At 47.3% G+C, this 25610-nt stretch overlaps 12 protein-coding genes across 12 annotated transcripts; 10 read left to right on the top strand and 2 right to left on the bottom strand.

Moving 5' to 3' along the window:
* Positions 1-174: 174 nt before the first annotated feature.
* Positions 175-1257, top strand: N7533_011024 (uncharacterized protein; the record flags this gene model as incomplete). Its single annotated transcript, XM_057107674.1, has 1 exon — positions 175-1257. The coding sequence occupies one exon, from the start codon at positions 175-177 to the stop codon at positions 1255-1257; it is 1083 nt and encodes a 360-aa protein (XP_056955052.1).
* A 203-nt stretch (positions 1258-1460) lies between these two features.
* N7533_011025 (thioesterase family protein) lies at positions 1461-2339 on the top strand (the record flags this gene model as incomplete). Its single annotated transcript, XM_057107675.1, has 1 exon — positions 1461-2339. One exon carries the CDS (start codon positions 1461-1463, stop codon positions 2337-2339), a length of 879 nt encoding a protein of 292 aa, XP_056955053.1.
* A 2181-nt stretch (positions 2340-4520) lies between these two features.
* On the bottom strand, positions 4521-5716 carry fleA (fucose-specific lectin FleA; the record flags this gene model as incomplete). The annotated part of the gene is made up of 5 exons (XM_057107676.1): positions 4521-4944; positions 5006-5102; positions 5154-5358; positions 5434-5612; positions 5683-5716. The coding sequence occupies 5 exons, from the start codon at positions 5714-5716 to the stop codon at positions 4521-4523; spliced, it is 939 nt and encodes a 312-aa protein (XP_056955054.1).
* Positions 5717-6485: 769 nt separating this feature from the next.
* Positions 6486-7209, top strand: N7533_011027 (uncharacterized protein; the record flags this gene model as incomplete). The annotated part of the gene is made up of 3 exons (XM_057107677.1): positions 6486-6558; positions 6744-6902; positions 7025-7209. 3 exons carry the CDS (start codon positions 6486-6488, stop codon positions 7207-7209), a joined length of 417 nt encoding a protein of 138 aa, XP_056955055.1.
* A 197-nt stretch (positions 7210-7406) lies between these two features.
* Positions 7407-7904, top strand: N7533_011028 (uncharacterized protein; the record flags this gene model as incomplete). Its single annotated transcript, XM_057107678.1, has 2 exons — positions 7407-7632; positions 7681-7904. The coding sequence occupies 2 exons, from the start codon at positions 7407-7409 to the stop codon at positions 7902-7904; spliced, it is 450 nt and encodes a 149-aa protein (XP_056955056.1).
* Positions 7905-8987: 1083 nt separating this feature from the next.
* Positions 8988-9821, bottom strand: N7533_011029 (uncharacterized protein; the record flags this gene model as incomplete). Its single annotated transcript, XM_057107679.1, has 1 exon — positions 8988-9821. One exon carries the CDS (start codon positions 9819-9821, stop codon positions 8988-8990), a length of 834 nt encoding a protein of 277 aa, XP_056955057.1.
* A 174-nt stretch (positions 9822-9995) lies between these two features.
* N7533_011030 (uncharacterized protein) lies at positions 9996-10241 on the top strand (the record flags this gene model as incomplete). Its single annotated transcript, XM_057107680.1, has 1 exon — positions 9996-10241. One exon carries the CDS (start codon positions 9996-9998, stop codon positions 10239-10241), a length of 246 nt encoding a protein of 81 aa, XP_056955058.1.
* Positions 10242-11927: 1686 nt separating this feature from the next.
* On the top strand, positions 11928-13475 carry N7533_011031 (uncharacterized protein; the record flags this gene model as incomplete). Its single annotated transcript, XM_057107681.1, has 1 exon — positions 11928-13475. One exon carries the CDS (start codon positions 11928-11930, stop codon positions 13473-13475), a length of 1548 nt encoding a protein of 515 aa, XP_056955059.1.
* Positions 13476-13942: 467 nt separating this feature from the next.
* Positions 13943-14737, top strand: N7533_011032 (uncharacterized protein; the record flags this gene model as incomplete). Its single annotated transcript, XM_057107682.1, has 1 exon — positions 13943-14737. One exon carries the CDS (start codon positions 13943-13945, stop codon positions 14735-14737), a length of 795 nt encoding a protein of 264 aa, XP_056955060.1.
* Positions 14738-17295: 2558 nt separating this feature from the next.
* Positions 17296-19789, top strand: N7533_011033 (Mg2+ transporter protein CorA-like/Zinc transport protein ZntB; the record flags this gene model as incomplete). Its single annotated transcript, XM_057107683.1, has 3 exons — positions 17296-18376; positions 18434-19596; positions 19751-19789. 3 exons carry the CDS (start codon positions 17296-17298, stop codon positions 19787-19789), a joined length of 2283 nt encoding a protein of 760 aa, XP_056955061.1.
* A 1314-nt stretch (positions 19790-21103) lies between these two features.
* N7533_011034 (Fig1 domain-containing protein) lies at positions 21104-22054 on the top strand (the record flags this gene model as incomplete). Its single annotated transcript, XM_057107684.1, has 2 exons — positions 21104-21647; positions 21676-22054. The coding sequence occupies exons 1-2, from the start codon at positions 21118-21120 to the stop codon at positions 22052-22054; spliced, it is 909 nt and encodes a 302-aa protein (XP_056955062.1). The 5' UTR covers positions 21104-21117.
* A 1062-nt stretch (positions 22055-23116) lies between these two features.
* N7533_011035 (uncharacterized protein) lies at positions 23117-23727 on the top strand (the record flags this gene model as incomplete). Its single annotated transcript, XM_057107685.1, has 2 exons — positions 23117-23128; positions 23182-23727. The coding sequence occupies 2 exons, from the start codon at positions 23117-23119 to the stop codon at positions 23725-23727; spliced, it is 558 nt and encodes a 185-aa protein (XP_056955063.1).
* Positions 23728-25610: the final 1883 nt, after the last annotated feature.

Consider the following 25610-nt stretch of genomic DNA (forward strand, 5'->3'; position numbering starts at 1 on the left):
TGATTACAAAACCAGAGAATAACCTGGATTTGCCACACACTTCCAACACATTCGATCCAATCGATACTGCACGTTGAATAAGCGGTTAAAATCCAAGGTGACCTGCAACAGCCTAGTCAGACCTTAAAAGGGGGTATCAAATCGTTTGAGTCCAACTCACAGTCCCACTCAGACATGAAGCTCCGCCGATCAAAACGGGTCGGGCGCCCTCGTCTTGACGGCAGTGGCGAAGCCATCCTCTCCGAAGAACGTCGCAGTCAGGTCCGTCGTGCCCAACGCACGTATAGACAGAAGAAGCAGGTTGTTTTCCGAGATGCGACCGCCAGAGCCGAACAGCTCGATGCTAGACTGCGCCTTGCCGTGAAAGAGGTCACTGCGTTGTCCGAGGTGGTCGGAGAGGCGCAGCTGCATATATCACATCCTGATCTCTATGAGCGCCTGAAGTGTCTGAATGAAATTGTGGCTGGTGGTGATAATCCGATTCACGCGGACTCGCCAGATCAATCAAATCCGGTTGGGTCCGAAAGCCAGGTGCAAGGACTCAATGCACAAGATCACTATTTCAGTCAATGGATACTTCCCCCTCCCCTACCTAGCAAGAACTACACGTATGCATTTCGAGAAGTTCGGTTTGCCCGTCGATTACAAAGATACAGTCTTGAGTACGCGTATCGTCTATTCACGGAGGCCCGGACAGATCCGCGCGAGATCTACCGTGTGTTCCGGTTAGTCCCCTGCGTGCAAGATCAGACTAAAACCCAGCCACGTTTCCTGCAGCTGTTGAAAGGTGGATGTATGGATTCTCTTGAGATTCCAAGTCTGCCATTTTATAATATTGGCGGCGCGGGCGCGCATTTTCCGGACCTCGACAAGAACGGGAACGCAATGTACCCGCCGAAGTGTCGAACTCCACGGCGGGTTTTAGGTATATTTCCGCAGTCTAATCTCACATCAACAGGAGCGGATGAGGCTTTGGAGACTCATGGGCTTGGAGGGGACTGGTTTGATAGCCGTGATGTCGAGGGCTATCTGAGACGTCATGGCGTGGACGTAGACAGTGGCTTGTTTCCTATGGTATACCTTTCTGATATAGCAAAAAGAAGTACCAATGGCCAGCCGTATATCTTGGATATTGAAGGATTCTTTGCTCGTGAGTGCTCAATCATTCGCGATGGTTCACATGCTTATGGGTCTAGGTCTCCTCGCTGGACTCACTATACTCGGTCGCGCCCCGGGGTTCAGAAAGGCGGAAGTTAGGCGTGCGTTACAAGCATCAATAAAGAAGCTTGACTAGCACTCGTGGGGAACATATGTCTTGTGTTTGGACTTTTACCTCGGAGTCGATGCTGATTACAATATCCTGGCAAAGGCCGAGGGCATGATTTCGACATGGTTCAACCAAGCCGACGTGTTATAAAGTCCTAATCCGAAACCTGCGTCGCTATCTCACTCGAATAATCATGACTGTCAGCATGATCTCCTTCAAAGAACAAATCTCAGTCGAGCCAATTGGCAAGGACTGCTACCGCTCTGTCGTCCCTCCCATCCGCATGGGCGATTTGGCCGACTGGGCATACGGCGGCAACACATTGGCCATAGCAGTCAGCGCTGCCTACTTGACAGTTGCAGTAGGCGATCACCTTTATTCTATAAGCGGCCACTTCGTGCGGCCGGCAAGCCAATCCAACAAGCTCATCTGTCGTGTCGAGCGCGTCCGAGACTCGCGAATGTTCAAAACCCGACATCTTCGCGTGCTGCAGTCCGAGGGGGATTCCGAACAACTTTGCCTCATCGCCACAGCAGACTTCCACATAGACGAACCAGATGATATGGTTAATTATTCTGCTTATCCGCAAGTTGAAGTCCCATGTTCTCCTCCAGAGGAAACGGAGGTGGAGAAAACCCAGGAACCAGGGCTTTACAAGAACCTGGATAAATTCATTGAGGTTCGCCCACACAGTGCTGGAAAGAGCGGGAAGCAAGTCCCAGATCTTGTTTCCGCTGATAGATTCCGGATCCATGGGCCTTTGTATACTGAGGCCGAACAAATCACTGCCCTTGCGTTCTACATGGACCGTGGCTTAGCCTACATTCCAGCCAACCATTCCGGTTATAGCTTGTTTCAGGCCAGTGCTTGTGCAACTCTTGACTTTGCGTTGCGGATCCTAACGCATGGGATTGATTTGCGGAACTGGCATATTAGCGAAAGACAGACATGTGGTGCGGGAAATGCGAGGGCACTGAGTGAAGGAAGAGTCTTCGATGCGAAGGGCCATTTACTGGCCAGTATGACACAGAAAACTATTTTGAGACCGAAGAAGGGGACTTCGAAGATTTGATTGTCTCATTTCACCTGAAATTCTTTGAGATGATGGTAGATGCTCGAAAGATACTGTGTTGCATTACTCACCACGACAGTGCCCTGATCCATGTACCTGTCTGTCGGTTGTCAATGATTCTTTACTCAAAAATATTATTATAACAAAGTTTCCAGTTTAAAAGAATTCCAGCTAGTCTGATAGGGTTCTGTTTTTCCAGTAGTACTCAATGCTTGCTGGCAACCATTCATATACTTCATACCTCTGCCTCAGCTTCCAAAATCCCTTACTCACACAGTAAGCCTGGCCTTCAAATTCATCGTAGGTTGTGTTAAGGCAACAAAGTTCAGAGGGTGAATTTCTCCCACAAGGCTGATTCCGCACTCTCCGGGGGTTTCCAAAGGAGGCAAACTGCTAGTATAATTATAAATAGATTTTTTCTTGGAATCATAATCATTTAAGTCTTTCGCAAAAATCGATGTTTCCTTCGTTATCTGGTCGTATTTGCGAACCGGAAATGAGGTATATTCTCAGCGAAAATCACTGATATGACGAAACTGAAGATCGCAATAGAAGGAATGACACTTCTACCAACCGCTTTGCATGCCCGCCTCAGGTATAGCCAGAATACCGGCAATATCGTCAACATATATGCCTTTTACAATCCATCGCTCTCCCTTCTTGGAGCAAATCCATATACATCTTGCATGTCCTTTTTCAATTGCGTTCAGACAGTATTCGTGGATGATACTTGATCTTCCACAATTGGGCTTTGGCCTCTCCAAATTTGGAACAGTTGGAATCTCGGAGGCATTCTTGAGGGATGGCGATGCCGCCGATGCATAATAAAGGACATTGGACTCCATTGCCGAAGAGAAGAAATATCAACTTCTAGGACAGTGGTGTAAGTGGATAAGCTATTTTGGATAGACATGATACTGAATAATTATCCACGAAACTATCCATAGAGTAGAGGTGAGATTTTCTTTAGCGGGGCAAGGTATGTATGGCGCGGTATCTTGAGGTTATGTAGTAGGCGATGATATTGTCGTACACTCCGGAAACAACCAGCATTAGCAGCGACACCGTTGGCTGGTGTTTCCACATGGGATTTTAATTTAGTCGTGTATGATGTGGATAGCATGGTCAGATTATGCGCCCTATTGGCCGACCAGATGTGAGAGTATCCTCGCTTTCATTGCACACAACAGGTGGCTATGTGCAGGTGCCAAGGAGACTAGTGCTTCAGATGGTCGTAGACCAGCCAATGATGTTTGCTTGACTTCAGCTTTCAAGGTCAAAGCGCGATCCTTGCATGACAAGTATGATTAACCCAGCCCAACCCAACCCGCCCAGAGATGAATATGAATATGACTTTGGGAGGCTACTGAGAAGGTCGAGATCACTGATTTAAATCATTGAATTTCAGATAATATTTTTGAGCTCATTTAAAAGATTCTGAATCCATGAATTTGCATAAAATCATCGATGCGGCCTATGGTCCCTTCGGATGTGTGAGTAAAGTAGTAAGGGCGGTGATCTTTATGTAGAGAATATATATTTCCAGGTCGATAGCGTTCATTGTTTCAGTGTAACATCCACCCAAAAGTGTGACAGAGATAAATTACCAAAATTACACTAGGTGACTAATCAGGTTTATCCACGATTTATGCATATTTTTGGGTATTTTGGGCAACCCGCGGGTACCCGCCAAGAACCCGTGGGCGGTGTTGGTTTATTAAGTGATGCTTCATTGGTCATATTATTGAGGGGAGTTAATTGTGTGTTATGTTGAGTGTTGTCTAAGATACAAGTGAAATGTTGAGGTAGGTGAATGTATGCACGTGATCCCAGCCTTTTATTATCTCAGCGACCGGGATATTCCAACAGGCGGGTTCATCAAGGCCAAAACCCGCGGTGGGCTGCCCGTGGGCGGGTAAGGAAATTGAAAAGCCAACCCAAACCCGCGTTTGGCGAGCTCTACACGTGACCCAGGGCCGCCCCGAGAGCCTCAATTCGTTACAGATAGGAAATGGCAGGGTGTCCCCCTCGCTTGTACAACATCCTAAGTGGCACCTTTGGGCTTAGACCGGTGAAAAACTGTCTTCAATTTGGTCCGGACGATAAACAGTAATAAGAGTTAACACCAAGTTAGAAAATACTGCGTCTTAGTGAGCAGGAACTGTGTGTGAAGTATTTTAACTACGCTGGGGGAATTGCGAGTCTGCCAGGCTTCCAGCTAGAATCCCACCACGCCCATTCAGTGACTCCCGTAACAAGCTCACCCTTCTGGAAATAAACCCGCATATTATGATCACTAGGATTACCACCCCAGTTGATCACAGCAGCCTGTGTACCTGGGATAGTTCCCGGGGTGGTAGGCTTATTGAAATCACCATCCTCCCAGACTTTTCCTTCAAATATCTTTTCGATGAGACGGAGGTTGTGCGCCGCGTAAAAGACGCGCAATCTGAAACTGTCCGACGAGGCGCCAAGGCTCGTCGCCGTGATTGCAGTCCGAGGAAGTGCGTTCTCCACCATGAACTGTCCATTAGACCAATTCGAATTTGTATTAGCATCATAGCACTTTTCAATCAAATCCACTTTGGGAGATTGAAGATAGACTCTGTGTAATGTCATTAGCAGACGAACAGTAAAAACTCTTGTATACAGTCATCTAACCATACCTAATGCTCAGTTGCGACCACATAAAGGAGGTGCTTGCAAGCTCTGTGCCTGGTAAAGCCCTGCCCAGGCTTTTGAAAAATTTCCAAGCTCCGTCGCCTAGCTTGGTCAGCAAATTCATATAATTGACATTCTTCGAGAGAAGCTTACCGTTGTGGCCCCACTCTTGAATGGTGTTGTCTAGTAACTGGGCGTAAACCCTTGGAACGAGCTTGTCGCCTGCGGGAAGAAAAGTCGCAGCTACCTTAGAGTAGGGTGCAACCTCATAGTTAATGCCACCATCATACCATCCTCTATTCGCATCGTATGCCGCTTCCCTTAAGTTATTTTTTGCTGAAATGTAGTACACACGAATCTATATCACGAAATGTCATTATCGTAGGGCTTTCTTTGCGGCTCTTAGCCAAGTAAAAGCCAAGTCAGGTCTTACATTATTCAGCTTCTTAGAAATAGCAGCAATCGGCGAGCCGATCTTAACCGAAGTTATCACATCAACAATCGTTGCATCTTCCCATTCTCCGTTGTAGGAGGTTTCTTTGACTCTACCATAAACGTCCTGCGTATAGACGCGCAGATGGTCGTCCGAGTTGATTGCGGCAATAGCCGAACCTGCAGAAAGTCAATATATCAGAATCACAATGCGTACAGGTGTTAAAGAGGTAGGGATGATGTGACTAACGAAAGAGTACCTCTTCAGCTCCACTAGGAGACATGATGGATGGGTGAATGGGGGTGTATGTGGCTGCGGATGTTGAATGTTCGAAGTTCAGCCGCACAATTGAGAAAATGTCAGTAATAATGCTCGGCTTGTAGAATGGGAACCGTAGGTGAACAGGAATTCAAGTTTCTATTACACGTTGGGATTACCTCGGAGTTGCTCATTCATATTCTTACTTTAAAGTTTACCATGGTCTAGACCATATCTGCAATACTGGTCGAACAGACTAAATTGGGATACATCCCCCAATCCGTAGTCTGCAAGCGGAAAGATGGACTTCTGGGTTTATGTAGTAGAAATGTTATTTCCTCTGCTTACATAGTGATCGGATGTTAAGTACCAATCGATGTAATCTAGATTCACGGATCCCTGGTAGGGGCCCCAATGGTACTGGAGTATCACATGCACTTACACATAAGGCTATTGCGTGGTAATACAATGTGCATCAAATAGCTTGTTCGTAAATTGGATGGTCGGTTGGAGCCTCTGTAGTTCGGGCTGTACGTTATACGGTCCAGAATATGGAAAACCTATCCAATGAGCTATGTGGCTTGCTCCTCGTCCACTGATAATGCCTGTCGCGTTCTTGACTGGTAGGGAGAGGATCATATGTAATTCCATGAAACTAGTTGGTTTGCTGCCTGTCCGCTGGGATCGAAGAACCTATCCTGGAAAGTGATGAGCTTGCTGTAATAGAAATGCGCATTGATTTGATATAAAGTTGCCGACAAGAACCGGGGAAATTACGAAACTACAATACAGGAATGGCTGCACTCGCCTGTACCATTCAGCTCTTGCAGATTACGAGCCCCGACGGGTTCACGAGAGAAGAGACTGGTACATCGTTACGCTAGTTGCCTGGTATCCAAATATTCCCCTCCCGTTTCCAGATTGGCAAGCTATCATCCCTCCTTAACTTGACCAACGTTGTCGGCATCGTGACATCCCACGGATCCCCCTGTGGAACCTCCTCCTCCGGCTTGCCGAGGCGCTCAGCAAGCTCGTTTGCAATGGGGACGTAGACGCCGCTCGTGATGGGCGGCAACGGGCCACCGTTCCACGGCACACCGAAGCGCATGAAGTGATCGATGGCACCTTCGAATCCGGGTCGGGCTGGGACGACGACACGGGCAAAGCCGCTCTTCAAGAATTCATCGAATACTGGGTCCGGGTCGTTGATGGTTAGCTTTGAGACCCAGCTGGACTTCTCGCCCCAGAAGTAAGGGTACGCGATGTACACTAGGATACCACGGTTATGTTAGCCACGTCGGTTGACTCAAAACACTTGGCTAAGTGGTAATAGAGGAGGTAGGACAACGTACTGATCTGATCCCACTCAAACGCCTGCTCAAAGAAGCGGACGTAGAAGCCCTCGGCCTCGGCCTCGTACAGGTTGATCTCTGGCCGGCCACCTGGAGACTTGCGTGTGATGGAGTTGAAAAGATCATAATGCTGCGCGGTCAGGATCGAAATACTGTGCTTCTTTAACTCCGATTTGATCACGTTCAAATTCGCCGTGGGGTTGCTATTTTGTTGTGACCCGTCAGTATTAGTATCACTCACCATGAAAAGGACATGACCCCTACTTACCTTCCCTGAATCGTTATACCCTCTTGGAGCTTCTGGCGGGCAAGCCTCTCATCATAATCCTGCATACGCCCCTTATAAGCCATCATCAACCTCGCATGCGTCTCGGCCTGCCACTGCTGCTTCCGCCTATCCGTGACGCGGCACAGAACCTCGACCGAGACGACGGCGATACAGATGTTAAAGGTGGCGAACGCCCAAGGAATAGATCCCCCACTGGCGACGTCACTACCACGGTACCTGTTGATGAGGTTCGTTCCCCACGACCATTTGCCGTTGTTTTCGAACCGGTGAGTCTCACTCCCGAGCTGGACGTCAATGCTGGTATCCTTCTTCTGCCAGATATCATATACAACTGAGACGGTGCCCCAGATGGCTTCGTAGCCGGAAGGAACGGAAATAATGGCGCCATGATGGTAGTTGGTATTGGAGTCGCCTCCGCCGACCTTGGCTTGGTCGCTGATGGTGACATAGTCATCTGGAGGCGGAAGCACGTCGGTGGCTTGGTATTTCAGAATGGAGTTGCCAACGTTGTATTCGTTGATGTCTGCTGGTTTGGATGTAAAGGGTGTCGGCTTTTCGAGCAGCAGGTCTGACTCAACGTTGTTAGCTGCCTCGGCGATTGCGTAAGTGAGAAAGGCAGCTGGCTCGGGAATCATGAAGTCGCTGCGGGCACAGATCTGTCAACCATATTTCGGTGGCATGTATATTGGTGGTCGAACTTACAACATCATCCTCAATCCATAGTTGAAGACACGCGCCTCGTACCTGAAACGCCGTTAAATAATGATAGCAGCACCTGTACAGGGAAGATTTCTCGTACACTTTGTTCAGCCATTGATAGACTCCCGAAATATGCTCGGTGCCGTTGCCGTTGTTGATCCCATGCTGGTTGTCCTCGACTATCTCGCTCTGTTTAAGTCAGTGGAATTATCCTCTTGATGCATCCTCAGCTGGCTGGAAGCGAACCGGATACTTACAAGAGTGGTCGTTGACTCCTTCTGCATCACTCTCTCGGAAACATTCTTTACGCTCCGATCCAGCACGTCCTGGCTGTACTTGCTCGCAGCCTTGTTGACTTCCTCGCCGCTTCGGCTCACACTGCCCTCGACGCTTGCATCGATGCTCACGGCTGGACCGTACTTCGCCGAGGCCTTGAGCGAACCCTTCAAGCTCTGGTCAGCTTTGATGGTGTTGGACGTCTCCTTGCTCATTTCGAACCGACTCGTGGTCGACAGTTCATGCTCCTCGCTCTTGTTTGCCTCTGTTTCGGTGCTAATAATACCCTCGGTCCTCGTCGTCTTCTTGTACATTCTCTGCCCAGTCTCCCCTTTTAGCACATTCTCAACGTGAGAAATGTCGGCTCCCTGATAGCTCTTGAGTGTTTGTTTAACTACAAGAAGGTCGGCAACACCTGAGGGTGTGACTTTGCCCTTGGTTGTTGGGATCCGTCCGTCAATAGGTAGAGCAGGCAGAGCTGCTGCGGATCGAGGAGTTCTGTATCCGTACAGCAGAGATGTGGCTTTGGATATAATCGGAGTGCGTGTAGCGATGAATGTAGACCCCTTACGAGTATAGGTAACGTTTTCACCAGAAGGTACGAGGTCTTGAAGTCCCTCCAGAACTTCGTTCATCTCCTTGCGGAGAACTATCACGATTGCTGCAAGGGAAATGTCAGTTTACTCTATGGCTAGGGCACGGTAAGGATAGTGTGGCCAACAGTTTATAGGCTGTTTTGAAGGATCGATGTCATAGACACTTAAGACCTTTCTCGTCCTCTCAGAGAGTTCCGACAAGGCATCTTTCTTTAGCCGAGGGGTTCTCGCATCTGCAGGAACGTGCTTCCATTGCCCTAAGGGTCCAAGCACCCCTGTGGAACTGAGCAAATCCTTGGCGAGCGTAAATGCCCCAGTGGGTTCGGTCTGGACAGGCGTAGGGGTTGGGGTAGGCTCGTCGGCGAGGGATCCAGAGATTCCAGAGGTATGGCCCGCCCCAGCTGTCTTAGTAGATGAATCCGATCTGGTGAGAGCCACCTTTCTGAGCGAACTCCGATACTCCAGCTGGTCGCCGAGGACAGTGTTTCTTGTAAACTTCGGGTCGACATCCGCGCCATCGTGGTCTGGAGGAATCGTAACCTGAAGGTGGTCGGGGCTCATCTTCACCAGCTCACTCACAGCGAAGCGAAGATCTTCATGTTTAGCCAAGAGGGCTTGGGCCTCTATCTCAGCTTCATTAGCTGCCACCTTTTGGTTATCAATCTCCTCGTTTTTCTCTTCGGTGGATGTGGCCAGAATTGATTTTAAATCTAATTCCAGAGGGAGTAGTAGGGCACGCTTCCGATAAAGAGGGAAGTCCACCTCAGGGAGTTCAGGTTCAATTGCACCGATTGCTTTCCAAAGGTCAGGAGTAGATCGGGGCTCCCAGTCCACCTGAGATCTGTGGGCTTGGATGCACTCATAGCTAATTTCTTGGAATTGCACACGATCTCCGACGTCATAGTTATTTTCTGGCATCCAAGGTGATTCGTCGCTTGTCAAAGATCCATGGCTCGTAGAATCGTTGGGAGTATCCCGAGCAGACAAGGAAGGAGCATCCGAGGCAGCTTTTTCAATCACCTCAATGTTGCGAAGCTCATTCACGAGTGCCGCTAGCGGTAAAGAGTGTGCCTCCTATAACTATGTGAGAAAATGGCTACGCAGTTTCATACCAAGACGAGATACCTGAATATATTTGATGGCAACAATGGAGTCTATCAGCCCCTCCTTCAGGTTTACGAATTCCTCGTCTTTGACAAGCTCAGATGGGTCTTCTCCGAAGACATGCTTGATAGTGTTGACGATAGTTTCCAGCTGGGAGGCCCCAACTTGCTCCAGCTTGTCGAGCAGAGTGCTGAATTGGACAAGCTTTTTCTGAAATTCGTTGCCATCAGGTGAGCTGATAAATCGATCAGATTTGATAAAGGCCTTCGAAGCAGCCTCGAGGGATGCTCTAGGTGTGTTGCTTTGTGCTGCTTGATTCAGCTCCTTCTGAAAGGCGCTCACTTGAGCCAATGATATAGGAGAACTGTTCGGGTCCCCCTTGACAGGGGCTATGGGAATGTGAGCAGTGCGCTAGTAGACAGACTGATGTTGGACATACGTCGGAGAACAACAAAACGAAATAGGGGTTCAGTCATTACTTAGACGTTTGTTGTGGGACTACGTAAATTTGGTTCCTCCCCTCCTGGTAGAGGTCAGACGGGAACAATGGTAAAAGATGAGAAACGGTAAAAAAGACCAATCAAAGTTAAAAGTGAAAAGAAGTAGAATAGATAAGTAGAAACACGTTTCATGGAGAAACAAAGTTGGAGAATTAATTGATTGTACAGACAAAACTCAAGGGAAATTTTGAACCTATTTATCATGACATGCTTCCATGATTTATCTAAACATAGTGATTCTAGATGCATCTAGATCTACATGCAGTACAATAAGGTTTCATGATAGTGGTAAAACGGTGGGTCATATAGTATAGTGATGCGTCACTGACGTTAGCAGTAGTGGGTCATAAATATACGTAGAGGCCGCATGCGGATTGCGCGCAGACTATAGTAAAGAGATATACCAATAGTACAGTATGTGTTGTGATGGGCCAGGGCTAGGCCTCGCCAAAACCCGCCCACCGCCCAAACCCGCCCGCAAAAACCCAGCCCATGGGCCGGGTTGGGTCTCTGTTGGAATATCCCGGTTGCTGAGATAATAATGAGGCTGGATCACGTGCATACATTTACCAACCTCTCACTTCACTTGTATCTTAAACACAACACACAATCAACTCCCCTCAATAACATGAACATTGAAGCATCACTTAATAAACCAACACCCGCGGTGGGTTGCCCGTGGGCGGGTAAGGAAATTGAAAACCCAACCCAAACCCGCGTTTGGCGAGGTCTAGCCAGGGCTCGATACAGATCACATACGAACATGTGACCCTTTATCTGTTCACACCGCGTTTGGCCTCATGTTTCTTCAAGCTTTTGGTAAAAGTTTTGCGACCTAGCTAGATTTAATTAACTCCTGCTTGACGTATGTTGGAAGGGTTATGTTGGAAGGGTAGCCTGATAGCCTGATAGCCTGAGTGTTGTCAACTGCCAAGGATGGAATACTGAGTATTTTATGTTAGTTCTGGAGTATGCACTCGGTGCTTGGTAAAGGGGGATGCATGTGATGGCAACGAGACGTCATATAAGACGTAAAAGTCCATTGAAAGGCAGGATAGCGGCGTGTTTGCAACTTCCGGATGCATCGAGATGAACACGAGAGTGATGCAGTCAGAGTACCAGAAAGTCCTCGCTGACTAAATATGACGTGGAATTTATGATTTAGGCCACATACAGGAGCTCGTGCATCAAGATGCAGCTTAAAGGTTGCTTTCCTAAGTCCATACAACGTTTTTACCAATAGAAAGCCTGTTGAATTTACCAAAACATTCTCACACCTTCTTTGCATGGGTTTTGTTGGGGAAACCAGACTACCACTGCCTCAAGACCTTGTTCCCGGCCCTTCCGATGGCCGCATCCTGCATGGGTCAATTCTGAAAAAGTGCAAGACTGAATATTGATATATAAAATGGAACTCAACATGTTCGATCAAGCAGTGAAGGATGCTGCTATTGCTCTTGAGGGACACTTGCTAGCAGCAGCCTCCGTTGACGCAATTTCCATTGCACGAGCAACTTACGATATCAAGAAGGATCAGTGGATGAACCAGTCTAGCAGCGTGATTTTAAATTATGGGAAGAAGCCCAATGGTTTCACACTCTTTCACAATGCTGCCGTGAAACAAGCTGAAGACTTCGTTCACTGGGAAAATATACCGGCAAATGGAAAGCTGTGGGCACAGCGCCAGAGAGCATATGAGCAACGACTCTCTGCTCTACAAAGAGACATAGCGAAACTGTACCCGTCCTATGAGAAATTGGCAAGGCCTTCGAAGGTGCCCGTATTCGGTAAAACTGCAAAGACTGCGGTCTTCGTGCATGCCTTCAGAACAGCCTTTACGGCATGGTACAAGACACAGCGGGTGACGCCCAATCTGATCTTAGAGACCATTGACGCAAGCATGACACGTTTCTTGCTGCAGCATAAAGAGCTCATTGCTGCTCTTAAGGCTGTTCATGTACCGGCAAATCCGGCACAACCGGGGTATCAACTAGCCCAGGATGCTGTGGATTTAAATCTCGCGCTGATCGCCGCAGCCGGGACCAATCAGAATATTTATCCGCTTTGGGAAGCGGAGAAAATCCTCCTGATTGCTAATACGAGCGAACTGGAGCGAGCGGTTCTGGCTACGGCCTTCCTGCTTCCTCTCAGCGATCGACTCTTCAAGGCCGGCCGAATTATGTACACTCCTGACAGACTTGCAAATGTCTGTGGTGGAAGCGCTGCCGTGTGGAAAAGCGTGATAGTTTATGCTAATAGACTGTTGCAAAATCGTGACACCCAGCAAGCATTGGATGGCGCCGCCGAAATGATGAGACTGAAAGGGAAACTTTCTAAACAGGCTGGCAGTAATGTCTTGGCGAAGCTTCCGATTATCACGAACTCCAGGCCTATCTCGCCAACCCCAGAGTATCAAGAGCCCGAGGATATGGTGCTTACCTTGTGGAAAGAACTATGCTTGAAGAATGCCTGGATCGGGAATGATCCGGCGTTTCTCGATCAGCACGCCCTTCGCCGGATCCTGACCGCTGGACCCAACGTGTCGCAGTTGCAGTGCCATCTTCTAAGTGAACTAGCAGAGTCACATATTGGTAGTCTACTGCGGCAAAAGTTGGGTATCGTTGCTCTTGGCATTGACCTGCCTTCTGGCTGCGTTCTCGAATTCGTGCCCGGGCATGCGATATCCATACCGTACGACCTATCTAAGATGCGAGCGCCGCAGATTTCGGACGGGATGTTGGGTTACTATTTTAACGGCACATTTTACATTTCCGCCATAATCGAGATTAAATTTGAAGGTTTGGGCTGCCGAGAGCTGCCGTTCTCCAAGATTAAGCTGGAGACATTGACTCGACAAGAACGATCCTCCGCGCATGGGCAGAAAGAGAATGGGCCAGCGCGGTTCAAGCATCTGGGCGGACCTCAAAGCCATTTCAGAAAGAAGTGGACGACTTCCTCCCTCAGGTAAGGCGTCTTGCCAGTAACCCCCAACATATTTACTTTTATTCACTACTCGGATAGATACTAGTCACGGAAACGGGCAATCAAGAGTCTCGTGACCTTGAGCGTCTACTCGAGATTACATATCTTCATATCCACGGAGTCAAGACCAGATTTGAGCTCCAACAAGATCCGGTCAAACAGAGGACAAAAGTCATTGCGGTAGTACCGCGAAAGGGAGACGCATCAGCACTCAAGAGAGCCATTGAGGATGGGAACAAACAGCGAAGCACAAGCATCCAATTCGAGGCCTTTGCATTACCCTTCGATGCCCCGGAACTCAAGAGACTTTCCAAATCTCTCATCAACACCGCAAATAAACTCGCATTCCCGCAGCCAACTGACCCCGGGACAAGCCCAGCAGACTTCATCGCATACATCCGTACCATTTACAACCTCGCAGCCGCATACCTAGCTACCCCAGGCCACGATATTATGAACGCCAATACGGCAGTCATGCAATGGCTGCGGCATAGAGAATATGCAGGACCCAACTTCGAGAGGGCCCTTGGCGAAATCGATAGAAATTGGATCACCTTCGTCGAGATTCGGAATATAACCATGATCGACTGGGTTGCAGACCCTCTCCAACCAATCAGTATCAAAGTCGCTCATTTGGGCGCCTCCCTTGAAGGCGTCACTCTCATTTCAGTCAAACAGGGACTAGCCATGATCAGAGACCCAAGTCTCAACATCAGCGATCTCCTCGGTTGGGGAGGAGATCTTATAACATTCTACGTAGACTGGCAATACGCTATGCGTGCTTCGAAAACCCCAATCTCGGGGTACGGCTTCTGCCTTGACCGGCTAGCGCAGCCGGCATATAAAAAGGAATACATTCACACTGCCAAGCTGCGCGATTTGGTGGAGGACGCAGATGCTTATAACATCGGCACCGTACTGAATAGGCCCGGAAGAAGGACTATCGTCCAAGAGATAGAGGAGCTATTTCGGCCTGGTGGAGGGTATACAAATCGCTTTGCTAGGTTTTGGCAAAAGAAACTGGGCGGGTCGGTGGAGACGGCAACTAAGCTAGCGGATCATTTGCTTTCAACGAATGGTGTGTTGGATGGGATTGCAATGGCACGGCGGGATCTCATAGTGCAACGGGAGACCTTCCTGAGGATTGCCCCTCCAATTACGAGGCCGGAACTACTTAACGGGACTGAGAGGGAGGGCTTTTGTAGGGGGTTTGCGGAGGTGATGCAGCAGCTTGCTTCGTCTGGGTAGAGGATGTCTTTGTATTTGCAGGAGAGCGATTTTGCCGACTACAATTGCGATGGCTTGTATGATAAATGGGCGGGTCAAGTGTTTTCTACGCCCCGAAAGCCACCCCGCGGTTCTAGAGAATTTCATGACCGAGCCGAATCACCGATATGCAATCGATGAGCCGACGCGATTGGGCCAGGATGTCGGTGACTTCAGTCAGGCGAATACTCCATGTGCCAATCAGTACTTATGTTTATGACCAGAAATATAAGTCGGACGAGCCGAGATGATATCAGGTATTTATCTAGCCAATCAGGAATGCCAAACGATACGCCTTGAGACGTCTGGATGAATGTCGCAGTCGCAGCTCGTCATCGAAAAGTTGATGATTTCGAGTTTCTCGCTAAGAGCATGACGCTTTCCTAATCGAGATAGCCTAGCGTAATGATTTCTTATTCTGTATTAACGTCTAGCCACAAAAGGAGGCTAAGATCGGGCTCGGCCAATAAATTTGGATTGAATTCTTGGATCCCTGTCAAAATAGTTGAATCCATGTCAAAATTGGCACACTTCCTATTATGATTGGTTGATCTCTATTAACCAGATATAATATGATAAACTAGTCTAAAATGGATGTATCAAATCCCGTCTGACCCTATTCTAGCCTCTCTCGCCGTTACACCCCCTAAATAAAAGAATGAAATAGGTAGATACCCATTTTATTCCACTTCGTATATACATTCTTCTGTATTATTATGTCTTCAGCATAACTCGAAAAAGCCTTTCTAAGTTAAAATATCCGCAAAAGTCCCATCCGCGCTTTAGCGTTAATGAGGCGAAAGAGCGGATACGGGAGCGGCAACGCCAAAATAGGGCTCGTTGACGAGTAGAGAGGGAATGTCTCGACCAAGAGATGGCATGGGGGGAGCTAGTAGGTCATAACAATGCGATCAATCGTGTCTGGCAAGAGAGGGTTGGGGAGCGATCGTGTCTGCGGATAAATCAGGATTAGTATGGTTGAAGGATGGAATGGGAAGGAAGCGGAATGAATGCAGGGGACAAGTGTTACGCCAACCATACAATGAGGTATAGGAAATGCGGAAGAGGTGCCTATGCACCACTAGAGTTGATACATCACCTCGCTTACCTGCCTGCATACGCACACAGGCATCCCCTCAAAAGGAGGAGCTGGATCCTCTTAGGAGGTCCAGCGATTAGTCTGAATATCATCATACCCATATGAGGCATATCTCACATTCTTCACTCGTATCTCAATCGTATCAGGACGCCCCCAGGGGATTGTCCTAACAACAAGCCTCGCCAAGGACCATCTACCTTCGGAGAAGATTGAGCGAGGCAACATAGGGAATCTCCGAAGCTAGATAGTGCTCGTAAACAATTCATGTAGCCTTAATCCATTCAACTGAGCAAGGCCCAACCGATATGTGGCAGTCAATGCCGCCATATTTTAATACTGCGTCTTTCAACTAAACCTTGGAAGCAGAACATTCTCCCTCGTATCCAACAATGATGCTAGAAAGTCACCATGCTAAGGCCAGCTCGAGATAGAGCGATATAATTCCTCAGAGACGGCAATTTGATTATAGACCATTTTTCATGAATGCAAATTCAGCTCAACAAAACAACAGCCACAGAGGTAAAAACAAGATCAATCAAATAATCAGAAAGATAAAAACATACAACAGCTAGAATTCGCATGTGGTCACCATACTATACTACTAGGCTACCAGATAAGATTAGATTGCTTTCTGGTATATCAATTAGAGATTAAACTCTTCTTCAGTACGCTAAATTCGATGGAGAGTGGCTATCACCTTACACAGCTCACTTTCTCTATTTTCGAGGATGAAAATATATCAAAAGAGCCTGAGCGATAACTGGAATTTGATTATTCGAAATCCTGTATCTTAAAGAATCGCTGTGCATATTAGATCTGCAATCGCTTTACTGTATTCATAAAAATGGAGGCTATGTGCAGATGCCAAGAGACCGATCGTATCAACGGAAAACCTTGGCCCAATGATATTTTAAAGCAAACTCAGCTGAAAGGGGTCAGTGCGGTGGTCGCTCAACAGAGTATGATTCTCACCCCGGCTCACCCCATTCTCACCCTGTCTATTGCGCACTCACCCTAATCACCCGGGTCGCGCGACGCTAAAGCGGCGCTCACCACATTCTCACCCGGGCGGCACCCACCGCACTACCTGCTGTGTTTTAGCCACACGCCGGCAGGTTAGTAGTATGGTGGGTGACCACATGCGAATCCCTGCTGTTGTATGTTGTGTTTTTTGCTTTTATTTATTCTTCTTTATCTTTTGTATTTTTCTAACACCTCACTTCCTGGCGCAACTGATGGTAACCTTATTCATGGCAAGTTTGCTACTTACGATGCAACAAGCTGACGTTTGAGTCTTATTTTTGTACAACTGCTTAGTCAATTATGTGTGGGGGAATATGATGTGATGTGAGTGGGGAGAGAATAACCCCTCACTTTAGCCTCACTTTCTGAGCTCTCTCTCTCATCTTTACGTGTACACTGATATTATTGATTTTTGCAGATGGCCGAGGATCAACCAGATTCGAAAGTAGTTCAGAGGTTACGCGGGCTGCTCCAAGAACGCTCTGCCTCAGAGGACGAAGAGGTTGAGGACTTACTCCCCAATCAGTATAAATTGGGGTCTACAGGCTTCACGGTAGGCCTAGAATCCAATGGCTCTGCTTTGAATGCCAGTGGTTCGCTGGAGGACATTTTACGCCTCGATCCCCAAGCGAAAGGGAAGGTTCCCGAAGCTATCAGCCTACCGGAGTCCGAATCTTGTTATTCAGCATCTGACGAAGCAAGCGCCCGAGATAGCGACAATGAGGTTGGGCGCTCATTGTATGCATTGCAAGGGTTTGACGCACCTCTTATCCCCTCTGCTGTTAGACTGCCATCGTCCGAGAATTTGTCAATGGCCAGACAGCCCAAGAGGAAGAAAGAAGAAGAAAAAAAGGCACCTCAACCCTTCAGTTATAGAAAGGTAATTCAAAATGCGGGCAAGGCGCTGGATCATATCGCAAACGGGAACTTGCAGGCAGTATCCCGCCATGATAGAGTATCAATCTTTTACTACGATTACCTTCGCGATGAATCTGTCTACTCACAGTCTATTGAGGATGCCCGGGAACTACCGTCATTAGGAGACAGGACCGATATACGACAAAGGCTGATCTTAGTGGAGGATCTTTCTGAAAGAACGATCGAAGTTCTGGGAAGAAGATTCGGAATAAATCCAGAATTCTTCGAGGAGCACCTACTAAATTCCGGATATTCTGGAGCGAAGTTTGATCAGCCATTATCCAAGGCATGGAGGACGGCCTCGCTACCGAAGTCTTATGTCTGCATGAAGTGGTTCCGACCCGTTTGGAAAACACCTACATACTTCTCCAATCGTGACATGCCAGATCTTCTCCGAGACAAAACAGAGCATTTCACGCACCGTGGTAAATTTACCACCAGAGCCGAAACAAACATATTCCGTTTGGAGTGGGACCTATGGACTGATCCAGCTAAGACAATACGAGTGAGCAGAGAATGTGGCTGGGAAGAGAAAGTATCCATCTGGAAAGGGAGTCTATCCGATCAGGATTGTGAGATTGGTGAGTATCGCTGATTTTGAAGTGATTCATGAATGTTAGTACTAATTCAAGCTTAAGTGATTGTTCTCCTTGATCCCCTACCTCAGATTAGCGAGCAGCGGGGATTGATCAAGAAAGAATCTCATCATCAGGCAGAGGGTTCCCAAGAAACATCGCTTTTACTTCCCAATCCAGGGGATGACGGCGACATTGAAGAGGCCCGTGCAAGTATTTTCGGGACAAGCGAGGATGGCCTGCCACGCCGTATGAATGAAAGGAGCACGTTCTCTGACCGTTGGCTACGTTTTCTTATGCGACAATCAAAAGGAAAACACGTCGAACATGATCCAATACACAGGTGCATCATCGAGCAGATGGCCCCGCGCAAGGAAATGGAAGTTAACCTGGACCAAATATTCCGAAACGAAGAACCGACCATGGACTTCCTCGCTTCATTGAACCGGACCAAATCTACACGCGATGAGCTTTGCGATGTGTTGGAGCCTGGCGTTGGTCACATTAGCCTGACTTCTCCCTTGCTACAAATAATCTGCCGGGACATGTTTACCCTCCTCAAACAATTGAGCCGTACCCTTGATGAAATAGATATTGAAATCATTGATGATGCACGGATGGAAGATCGCCTTATCCTATGGCGCCAGATTATCAGTCGTGCTCAGCGGGAGCTACCTGAGTTCACTGCGTCTATACAACCCCTTGTTGCTTTCGTGGCAAATATCGACCCCAGTGGTGCTTATGAGGAGGGATCACAGGATGCATCGAATGAAATATTAAATTTGAAGACTCTGTTGAAAGAAATTCAGCAAATGGTGGAGCGGTTACGAGTCACGTCGGTCTCTTTGACATCAAATATGGCACTTCTTGATAGTCGCAGATCCATCGCTGAAGCACATGCCGTGACAAGACTTACTGAGCTGGCCTTCATATTCATTCCTCTCTCGTTCGCAGCAACTGTCTTTGGAATGCAAATTGAACCTTTTTCCAATCCAGTTCCTGCTAGTTATTTCTTCGTTGTGGCTGTTGCAGCAACAAGTTTCTCATACATCATGCGCCTTCTCATGCGCAGTCAATGGCTCACGCAGGTGAAGACAGACATGAAAGTCAGCATTAGAAAGTATGCCGAGAAAAATGGAATTTCTATCAAACCCCGATCGCTTTCCGTGGGGCTGACCGTTCAATGGATGGTGAGCACATTTTTCGCCAACTCTTTGAAATATGGGGTACGGGCAGTTAGGATTACTTTGATAGCGGCTCAGTGGCTTCATTGGCGATTGGGACTCTTGGTCAGTCTTTTTCTGCTGACTGGAGTCATCATTGCGATACCAACTGGAATCCTTGGGACTCGGAATCTCAGTTCCGGCCTAAAAACTGCAGTCAGTCTGGGGATCCTACTGGCAATCCTTGTCCCTTTAGGTGTAGTGTTCGGCCTAAAATATGGATCGAACATGGATGATCTCTGGCCACGAATTTTCAACCGAGGACATGCAATTCCCGGAGATCATTCGCCTACTCGAGGCTCATCAAGTTCGCCATCTATCCTTCGCACGCCTCGATGGCTCACAAAGTCTCTACTTTGGATAATTTCATTACTTACGATGATAGTCATTCCAATGGCCTTATTGTGGACCCATACTCTTCCCATTAACATAAAGGTCGGCGCAACTCTCGGTATTTCAGTCGTACCATTGTCTGCTCTGTTGATTTACGTTAAACTTAAATTTTGGCATCGAGCTACTTATTTCTCACGGTCAACGCCTCCGAGTCAGGCCTCAGACCTCGGCACTTAGCCAGGCCACGCCCATCTTCTGTTTGTGGCTAGATAATGCCAGCTGCCTTGCTTAGTCTCATCCCATCACTATCCTTAGTTATCTCTTTTTGTTCTTATTTTGTGCTATTCCATGCCGGAATTCGTCCTTCGTTAGTAGTCCTTAGGAACGAAGAACCTCTACCACAAATCATTCAGAGCAGCCAGAGCAATCAGAGCATCCAGAAAAGTAAATCTCTTCTTCTAGATCTTCCATAATCAGCAGCCACTTTATTATTCTTGCGTAAGTAGCTACTACAAAGAGTCCGAGATTGAGCATTAATATCGACCACTCAATTTATCATCTCTCTGTTATGCATATTTAAATCACATGCTATCGATCCCCTATTAATGTCCTCTGCTGCACCTAAATACTATATTACCGAAGAGGCACGCCTGAGCAGACTTAGATAATCTTAGCAAATATCTCAGACCTGTAAAGAGAAAAATAAAGGCCAAGTACATGGTGCGGTAAGCTTATCTGGAATTTTACATCGTTTCGAGCTTATTCTCTTGAAACCTTTCTTAGTTCAAAGAAGTTCTTATTCAAATAAAGCTTCCTGGTCGAAGCCTAGTTCTACAGGCGCATGAAGTACCGAAGCAAGAAGATTGCTGCGCCACAAGAATAATGGCCTTGTTTGTGCTGGCTTTGGCTGCACTAAATTTGAGTAATACTAGCGGCTTATTATCCCACAATTACCCCGCAGCTACACCGAAATTATTCAAAGGTTTTATCTTACATTCTCTCTCAAAGGGCCTCCATTATTCTCTTCGGGTATTCTGAATATTAGTCTTTACACAATATTCTCCTTAGGTTTATTCTACAACCATTAGAATGGACCCCAGGATGTGGTGTGAGTACATCGTGACAGAAAGCGGGGATGTCAGACCTCAACCCGTGCTAACATGAAATCCTCGTCCAGCAAGGTTTATACCCATGATCGCATATCACCATGTTTTGATGTCTGTTCTAGCTATTGAGGTCCTCTTTTTTGGTAAAAGTTTATTGCGGCATACTCGCTCCAGGTCAATCAGGATACCCAACTCACGCGCATTAACAGCACTTTTACTTGCGGGCTGCAGCTCCAGCAAGCTTGGTCATGTGTACTTGCTGTCATTAGAATACAAAAATCCCAGCACGCTGGCAATTTCAGACGAAACTATAGTGAGCACAGGAATTGCCCATGCAGTCCAGAACGTGACCGAAAATGGCGACCCGCCAACTCTCCAAGTTCGAGCAGGATATATGGGGCTCTGCATTATGCCTCAAGATGGGGAATGGATTTGTTCGACGAGTGCAAAAAGTTTAGCGAATATCATGAAGATCTCGGGCCGTTCAATAAATGGCACTCGGGACCCACTCAATCTGATTTATACTGCCAACAGTTTCAAGGAGAATATTGTGTTTGACGGGCTGCTGTTAGTTTTCGAGTTCCTTATCATCCATTGCAGACTGAACCGTCCGAGGTCGCTAATTTATTACCCCGAACATCAGATTTATCGTTGTTTCTGTGTCTGTTATCTGCTTCCTTATGCTCGGAACATTTCCTGGGTGGCACGAGGAGATGGATGAGGATGGAGAAGACAGAGAAGTCAAACCTTTTCCATCGTCTGCAGTATCACAAGCTGCTTTAGGGGCTTCTAGCGTAGGGTTTGCATTTAGTCTCATATCTATACTATGGCAGCATATCAACTCCGCAGCAACGGCCGATATGGCAGAAAAATTTAGTTACGGCCAAATCGCCGGCCATGTTGGGCCTACAGCGATGGCATTTGGGTGGATCGGAACAGCACTTATTGGTGGGGTAACTTTCGGTTTGTTGGTCATGATCTTAAGCATCAATTTGATTAGAAGGTTGACCGAGGACGAATAACTTTGGGGATGGCTCATGTGTTTATGTATGTCATCTAGATAGCTAGCCTGTCTCACCTCAACTTCTCCACTACACAGATACACATTGATGTGTAGCGAGCAGGCAAGAAGGACAGAGCATGAAGCCAAAGTATTACTACCTGGTTAGCAGTATCGGCACGCTTCTAGGAAGACTAAAAACAAAACATACAACAGCAGGGATTCGCATGTGGTCACCCACCATACTACTAACCTGCCGGCGTGTGGCTTAAGTACGGCTGAGCGGACGGGAAGCCCTGTTCTCCACACCCTATGGTCGTATGTATTAGACACAGCTAGAAAGGGGACTATGTTACGTCCCTTGGCTGATCTCACCACGGATACTGGGACTCTGGCGATATTTGCTGCTGTCAGACCATTAGACCTCGAGAGCCCTGGAGCGCCATTGGCTACCGTGGCCCGCCAGATCCACATGTTTCCTGACATATTGAGCGTTATAGGCAACAATACCGGAACAGGGATATGTAGTCTTCTTTCAATTGCTGGATGATCCGCCTAGTGTGTTATAAAGGCTGCCATTGTATTTCCCGGTAAATATAAGCAGCCTTATGCCAGTAGCCATTTCTACAACACTCAACCAATTGCAGCCTTCTCATACGGAGGTTGCCAAAATCCATTGACTATCCAACTGATCAAGTGCAGTCTTTTTAAATCTTCAATAAGAGGGACCTAGCTATTATCTAGACCGTAGGTTACACTTCGTAAATATCTTCTGAATATCTTCTGCACCAACATCTGGGAAACAGGGGAACACGTGTTTTTGCCCGGTCAATTGAAATCTCAATTACTTCTAGTTGCCTGAAGAGGTATCGGTAGTTCGTTAATACTGATTAATGCAGTTGGACGCTACAATAGAACATGGGATTTTCTGTGAGTACTGCTCAGGGTGAGTATGCACACAAATATATGTAATGTCTTTCCCCATAGTCCAAGCTTGCATTCTGGAAAGCTTCGCATCCCAGTTCAAACATTTCTTCTTATCTTGTGACCTTCAATTCCGTCCAAGGACTCATATATTTCGACCATGGCAGACCATGTATGAATATCGTCTTTCATTGAAAGGACATGATACTGATAATCTCCTACTAGCGCACATACAATGACAATCGATTGATCCAGCTTTACATGGGCAAAATCACTCCACAATGCCGCGAAGATCGTGTAGATCATATGTGGACTCAGCTTCTGCGCTATTACTTCCATATAAACGACTTTTACGGCATTGAACGCGAAGTTTATACCACAGAAACCGGTCGTGGTCGCGTCGATCTCGTGGTGACCGGCATTCACCTAAGGGAGATATACAAGACATTGTTCCTGGAAGCCAAACGCCCGCCTGCTCCGTCCCGAAATATTACTAGGAATTCTTGGGACGCTGTGAAATCCCAACTTCAAGCAAACATTGACAGGTGGGCTGATCGTGATCTCAATGTTCCAGTCTATGGTATGACGGCGGTTGGATTGTATGTAAAGTTTTATGTTATCCCCGCGCACCAAACTCAGCTCCAGCCTGTCATGCTCACGGATCGGCCCTATTCGCTCCGCGAAGAGTCTTTACGAGTGGATGCTATACTTTCCAGCATTAAGGATTCTATCAAGAGCTCTCTGCAAATCCTGCCCCCGGCGGATACTTGAGTAGGTATCTTTCTCTGTCTTGTTATCTGTTTATGTCATACCAAGGAATGCTAAGCATCATTTCAACCAACATTGTTGGTCGATACTGCCAAAATAATTCTGCAAGTGTAGCATCACTTAAGAAAATGTGGTTCTTAGGTTAAAGCTGGATGATGGAAGATAATGGAAGAATGAGGCAAATCAACAAGGCAGAGCTCATATAACACTTTACCATTGGCGTATCCGAAGACCCTTTCCCCTCCATGATATCAGCTTTTAGTAGCTATTCAGTGGCTTGGCTAAGCTAGAAATAGTAACAGGACTAAGATACAAGCGAGTTGGATGGATGGACTTTATTCTGACATTTGGGATACTGCATCAGTTTAGATCCAGCTCGCCAGTACGTACCTAGATAGCTTTCTCCACATGAATGCGTCTCACAGTTCATCTCATTCTTCTCTAACCGTAATTACTTTAGTCTCAATATGTTTATAGTAAGTACTCTGCTGCATCTTGTAGAATCGGACTCGAAGGAAGAATTATAACCACCAAAGCACTCAAAATACAGCGCACCGCTCTTAGCGATGGACTAGGGCACGGTGCGGTGAAACTAACCAAGCGTTAGAGATGCTCTGGTGGGGGCTGCATTGCACGAACGACAACTTTATCGAATTCCATCGATCCCGCGCCATACCCGCTACGCTCTAATCCCAGTTCGCGACGCCCGCCCACCCTTGACTCTTTACAAGGTCCCCGTGGACGGTGACTGGTACACAGCTACTGGGGCCCGACAACGTCAGATACCGGGCCTTCACCGCCGCGCAGATGCAGTTGGAAGCATGAGCACTCACCAGCGGGGGCAGCTAGGCTTGGCAGCGACTGCAATATTCGCGTGTAAATGGTTAACCCTCATTTTAATGCAACTTAGTTGTAATTCGAATGGCATTTGTGGGGTTTTCATGTACATAAGCTAAGCACCTCGGCAGGCGGGCTTAGCTGCCGTCGGAGACTCCCGCAAGACCCCTTTGGAAGCTTATAAGCGGAGGCCAATGCATCTCTCTCTCTATTTTGCTCGTCTGGGCATAAATCCAGGGCGACGGATGCTACCAAGAACGCGGTGCATCAAGGTCGCCCAGCGAAGAATGGCTTCTATTTGGTCTTGTTCACAATATATTTGATATATTTCTATTTATAATTTCGGATGCACAACTTATTTGGATTTCAATGTTTGAATTGGGCAGTACCGTGTTTACGATGGACGTAGTAAGCTTCGATGTCATTCTGACCACTACAAGAGTGAGTATTGCCTGGACATGACATTTCTACTTTCCTCCCCCCCCTCGCAGCTTTCAAGGTATAGCTATCTTCGTCTGGAAAGCGATATTTCTGGTCTTTATTTATCATCTCACAATGAGTGTGGAAACATTCGCTACTGAGGCCCGCAACCCTTTCTATCTAAACTATATTGGGATCACGGACCGCACTTGCCTCTCATGCGGACATGTTATTGGTGCAGAATCCGAAGCACCTGGTGCTAACCAGGACTGGCTCAAATATTATCGAGCTCGTACGTCTATCCACTCAAATTGAATACAATTAATAGGACTCACGTATATGCCATAGTATATCACACCTCAAATGGTGCTCGATTGAGTGATGTCGTTTTCGCCAACCTTGATTGGAGAGTTATGCAACGCGATTGTGGCAATCTCGGATCCTCTGAAAGGGCAGCACTTCGAGAAAGATTTGGCCCCTGGTACCAAATGAGCTGTTCAAGTCCAAGCCAGGCCCACATATTTCATGAGAGCTGCTGGATTATTCTGAGTCGGCAATTGGAAGAGGATCCGGATTTGGATAAACTTTTCCAGGTCTGTAAGGATATCCCTCCTTCGGGCAGGATTCCC

This window comes from Penicillium manginii (genome assembly GCF_028828005.1).
Source record: "Penicillium manginii strain IBT 31320 chromosome Unknown utg000008l:1.0-3226943.0:1.0-3228205.0, whole genome shotgun sequence".
Lineage (NCBI taxonomy): Eukaryota > Fungi > Ascomycota > Eurotiomycetes > Eurotiales > Aspergillaceae > Penicillium > Penicillium manginii.